We start from the raw sequence: 4,743 nt of genomic DNA, 5'->3' as shown, positions 1-4,743 counted from the left end.
GTTTTATAATAATCATAATTAAATAATTAATTTTATTTTATTAATAATATCTTTAAAAATAATAAGATAGAAATTCAAAATAATAATATATTGCTAAATATGGTATTTTAATTTTGTAGTTCAATCAAATTAAAAGATAGGTATTCCTACTAATTTGGAGACAATTTAGTTAACTTTTACATACAAAAACTAAATTGGAGATAATTTAGCTAACTATTCTAATTAGGACTTTAATTACAATAATGATAATTAAATAACTAATTAGTTAATGACTATAAAACCTTTATTTAGTATTAAACTGAAAAGGATTATTTAGTAAATTTGCCTGTCCCCCCCCCCCAATCCGTGCTTTTATATATAGTATAGATTAGACTTAAATAAAGTAAATTGGTATAATTATAATAAATCTAATTAATACTTAAATTAATAAGTTATGCTACGAGTAGGGCTGGCAATTCGTGTCATCGTGTCATAAACGTGTCGTGTACCTATTTATTAATAGACAGATTTCTCAAACCCGAACACGACCCGTTTAACTAATTGTGTCAAAATGTCAAACCCTAACTCGACACGCTTAATAAACGGGTTAACACGTTTAGACTTGTTTAACCCGTTTAGTAAAACAGGTCATAACAGATCACATATTTAATCTGTTTAACACGTTTATTAATAACCCATTTAACACAATTTCTTAATTAAATGAGTATAATCAAATAACAAACCTCTAAAATAATCATAAATCTTAATACAACAAATAACAATTAATAAATTATATGTATCATATGAGTAATATTTGGTCATATATAATTTAATTAATTAATAATATTAATATATAGATTTAAACGTGTCTTAGGCGGGTTTAACCTGTTTAACCCGCTATTTAACCGTGTCATAAACGGGTTGACCCGTTTATGACCCAAACCCATATAAACTTAACCCGAACCCGCTTAATTTCGTGTCGGGTTTACAGATCGTGTGCACAATTGCCAGCCCTAGCCACGAGCCACGTGTATAAAACTAGTCAATTTTAAAATTGAACAAATTAGTTACGTACAAAAAATAAACTCATTTGTAAGATTGTAAAAAGGAGAGAAATAATAAAAGAGAAATTCAAAAATCAGGTTCGGTCGGATGTCTTTGCTTCGGAAAGTCGTTGATCTATAAACACACTTCCATTTGTAAAAACCGTACATTTACCATTTTACCCTTCATATTCTTCATCCTTTTATTTTTCCCTCCTTCACACCCAAATTCAAATCCCATAGATGAACAAAACCCTCAATTTCGCCGGAGTCTGAGAGATTTATGATATTGCTCCGCCATGGACGGCGGCGAAGTTTCTCTTCTTAAAGAAAACCACAATGTTAATAATAAAGGTAAATATATTTTTTCCCTTCTTTTCAAATTCCAATTCATGCCAAAAAAAATTAATTTTTTCTTTCATGATTTATCCGTTAGGGTTTTGTGAAATTATTACTAGGAAGCAATAATTTAGGTTTATTTAATGCTTTTTTTTTTCTCATTTTGTTCAGTAAGTTGAATTAGGTTGTTCTTGTGTGTTTGATTAATTAATTAAAGTAAAATGGAAGTTGCAAAAATGTAATTCAATTGAAATAACCTAAGCTATTGTTGAGCATTTTTTTAAGATGGTTTGTTTTCGGAATTTAGGTTTGGTTTTAAAATTGGCATTTGTGTAGAGACTGAGTATAAATTATTGATTTTGGTAGGTGATAAAGTGAAAGGACAAGAAATAGCTAAGGCATCTACGGTTGTTGGAGATTTACCGAGGAAAACGCTAGGCGATATTAGTAACTTGCCCCAGAAAAACCAGGATATGAAACCTCCATCTGTTTCAGTTAATGCTAAAGATTATATTCATAAGCTCCATCAGGTAAATTTCTGTGTTTTTCTATGAAAAAATAAACTAAATACAATGTTTTTGTATCTGTTGCTAGTTCATTTTGATGATTATTATCTTTGTTTTATGAATGTTTTTGTCCAGGAAAATTTGACATTAGTGAAGCTACTTACGGAGAGAAAGTATCCTTTGTGATTGAATTTTATACCGATTGTTGTAATTTCATTTGGTATTCAATTGGGTGCCTTTTCTTAACCTGCTCAACAGTAAAATCATTCAATCACATGCATTTGAGTTGCAGAAACTGAAAACACAATGCCAACACGTCCAGCAAAAGAATCTGGAGCTCGCCCAATCAAACAGCCAGATAATGGCGGTAATCTCATGAAATTCCTAGGAACTCATTTTTTGATAAATTTGACGACTTCAGGCTCAATAGATTGCTGTACCAGACTATTGACCCAGTGCTTTAAATATTGCAGGAACTTAATACAAATAAAGATAGGGTGAGTTTCCAAATAATAGACATGCCTTAATTTGATTTACTCAGTTTGTTACTTTCTTTAGCCTTTTTAAGTAACAACACACTTTGTTATTTTTCAGCTCAGGGTGCTTCAACATGAGTTGGGATGCAAAAACAGCTTGCTTAAAGTGTCGAAATTGCAATATGAGGTAAGCTTATTCAGTGTGCTGCTTTCCTTGTTAGTTGTATATGCATACTCATCAGATTATTAAATATTTTTGTGACAAATAATCTCTTTGCTTCATAAGGAAAACGATAATACGGTAAGATGCCAATGCAATGTATATGATGTACTAAAGTAAGCCATTGTATATAATTTCTCTTTTTAGTGGTACCCTGTGCAAATTTACCCTTGTTTTATCACTGCTTTAGGGTGATACCATCAGACCTAGTGAGGTTGATAAGGTTTCTGAAGCGGAAAACAGGGACAATGAACTTAGCAATAAAAGGAGGAAGCAGCAGTCTAAATGTAATTACCATCCCAGCATGTTATTCAAAGTGATAGTAACTTTTTTCTGGAACTGACCCTCATGCTCTTATGATCTTGTGCAGCTTTGGACCTTACTACTTTAAAGCCAGTCGAAGCTAAAGAGAAAACTGATAAGCGTAGGTATGATCAACTTTTTCATGCAAATGGATCTCAAAACTGATACTTCCAATTTTTTTCTTTAGTAGAAAATTTGTCTGAACTCGCCTTTTTCATGAAATGCTTTGCATATGAAGGAAATGTGCTAAGTTGAAAGGTCGGAAACACGATTCAACTGATGATGCATTTGAGATAACGAAATCTTTGGACCTTCATATGGATGAACCTATTGAAGCTGAAAAGAAGGTTGATGTGAAGAGGTCTGTATCCATAGTATACTGCCGAGTGTTTAAGATCTTAAATAGCTTTATATTTTCTGGTAACTTTCACCAAGGCTTTAGAGAAATTTTGAAATGCTTGTGACGACAGGCTTTCTTTGAGAAGGCAATCTTCTAGGTTCATAGCCAGTGAGCAAGCCACAGCTGATGATTCATTTCAGATAAATGATGCTTTGGATCCTACTACGGTCACACCTCATCAAGCTGAAAATAAGGCTGATAATAAGAGGTTTGTTTGTTGTCAATATCTATGCTGTATTGAACTTCACTTTGTAGATGGTTTTTAATTTTCCGGCGCTCTCAAGCAAATATGGACACATGAAGAAATGTTTGTTTCAACAGGCTTTGTTCGAGAAGGCAGTCTGCTAGACTTAGAAGTCGAGAAGTTCAAGAATTAACTGAAGATACATTTCAGATAGATGATGATAAATTTCCAGTTTCTCCCCTGAATAAAAGTGATGCCCCAACATCTGTATCAGCAGTCAAAAGTGAACCTGAAGTAGGACAGAGTACCTCTGGATCTGAAGCCCCGGAACTAGGAAGGTTGTCTTTCCGACCTAAGCGTCAAGTGGCTGAAAAGGTTCAATCCTACAAGGAAACTTCATTAAATGTCAAGATGCGCAGACCTACGTGAGTTAGAAATCTTTCTCAAACTAACCTTACATTGGGCAGAGCAGGGGAGACCATTTTTTGGCATTCTTGATGGTAAGGTTTGAAAGAATTTCTTATTGATACCTGCTGCTAGTCAAATGCAAATGTTAAAGCTAGTATATTTTGTTCTATTATCATCTACGCTCGATGATTTAGCACCCAAAATCAATCTAGGTCTTAGGTGATTGTCCAGATTAATTGAAAAAATTGCTTGTTTCTCAGTTTACTGCTCTCTCACTCTCCTCTTTTTATTAGTTTGTATAAAATGGAGGGAACTTCTTCTGTCTTTCTGATATAAACAAATGGAGGGCATATAGCAGTTTGTTTATCAAACTTGTCTAGTAAATAAAATTACTTTAAGGAAGGTTAGCTGCTTGTTTATCAAACTTGTCTAGTAAATAAAATTACTTTAAGGAAGGTTAGCTGCTTGTTTATCACAATTACTCAGTTAGTAAATTGTGGATGTGGATTATGTGATAATCAAAGGAGAATCTTCGAATTGTTGATAAACTTGAGGTTGTAGGTGTCAACATTTTTGTACGAACTAGTGTTTGCCAAGAGTAGATTGGGGTAGGAAGACTGAATTGGCATTAGCAGAATCCTGAGATTCAAGAAATTACCATAAATAGTAACAATAATCTTTTGCAGTAACTGCATAACTCGAGTTGCTGTAAGTTCTGAGTCTTTAGATTATGGAACAAGGAGTAAAGATCTTGACCACTTCTTCATAACGTCGAGTTGCCCTTTGTTTCCTCAATTGTCCACCAGCCTGCATTTCATATTTTCAAACCTGGGTGTAACATGACAAAATAATAGTTTTTACCTAAGCATGTGATTTGACTGCTGT

General features: G+C 33.2%; 1 protein-coding gene across 3 annotated transcripts; it reads left to right on the top strand.

Moving 5' to 3' along the window:
• The first annotated feature begins 1,128 nt into the window (after positions 1 to 1,128).
• LOC126662353 (SHUGOSHIN 1) lies at positions 1,129 to 4,122 on the top strand. 3 transcript variants are annotated; one of them, XM_050356313.2, is made up of 12 exons: positions 1,129 to 1,376; positions 1,737 to 1,891; positions 2,003 to 2,040; positions 2,126 to 2,234; positions 2,341 to 2,364; positions 2,462 to 2,530; positions 2,630 to 2,644; positions 2,754 to 2,850; positions 2,934 to 2,991; positions 3,105 to 3,227; positions 3,337 to 3,474; positions 3,588 to 4,122. In XM_050356313.2, the coding sequence occupies exons 1-12, from the start codon at positions 1,322 to 1,324 to the stop codon at positions 3,877 to 3,879; spliced, it is 1,173 nt and encodes a 390-aa protein (XP_050212270.1). In that variant the 5' UTR covers positions 1,129 to 1,321; the 3' UTR covers positions 3,880 to 4,122. The 3 variants fall into 3 exon arrangements, with proteins under 3 accessions (XP_050212270.1, XP_050212269.1, XP_050212272.1); XM_050356312.2 differs by having other exon boundaries at positions 1,131 to 1,376; positions 1,728 to 1,891; XM_050356315.2 differs by lacking the exon at positions 2,630 to 2,644 and having other exon boundaries at positions 1,133 to 1,376; positions 1,728 to 1,891.
• Positions 4,123 to 4,743: the final 621 nt, after the last annotated feature.

Source organism: Mercurialis annua, linkage group LG8, assembly GCF_937616625.2.
Source record: "Mercurialis annua linkage group LG8, ddMerAnnu1.2, whole genome shotgun sequence".
NCBI lineage: Eukaryota > Viridiplantae > Streptophyta > Magnoliopsida > Malpighiales > Euphorbiaceae > Mercurialis > Mercurialis annua.
This window is presented reverse-complemented; position numbering and strand designations above follow the sequence as displayed.

What these genes read in the sequence shown, in the direction of transcription:
- LOC126662353 (XM_050356312.2), top strand. Translation starts at nt 1,322, where the DNA reads ATGGACGGCGGCGAAGTTTCTCTTCTTAAAGAAAACCACAATGTTAAT. An exon ending in AAGCTACTTACGGAGAGAAA is followed by an intron (nt 2,041 to 2,125) that starts GTATCCTTTGTG and finishes CCTGCTCAACAG; the next exon opens with TAAAATCATTCAATCACATG. An exon ending in GAGAAAACTGATAAGCGTAG is followed by an intron (nt 2,992 to 3,104) that starts GTATGATCAACT and finishes TTGCATATGAAG; the next exon opens with GAAATGTGCTAAGTTGAAAG.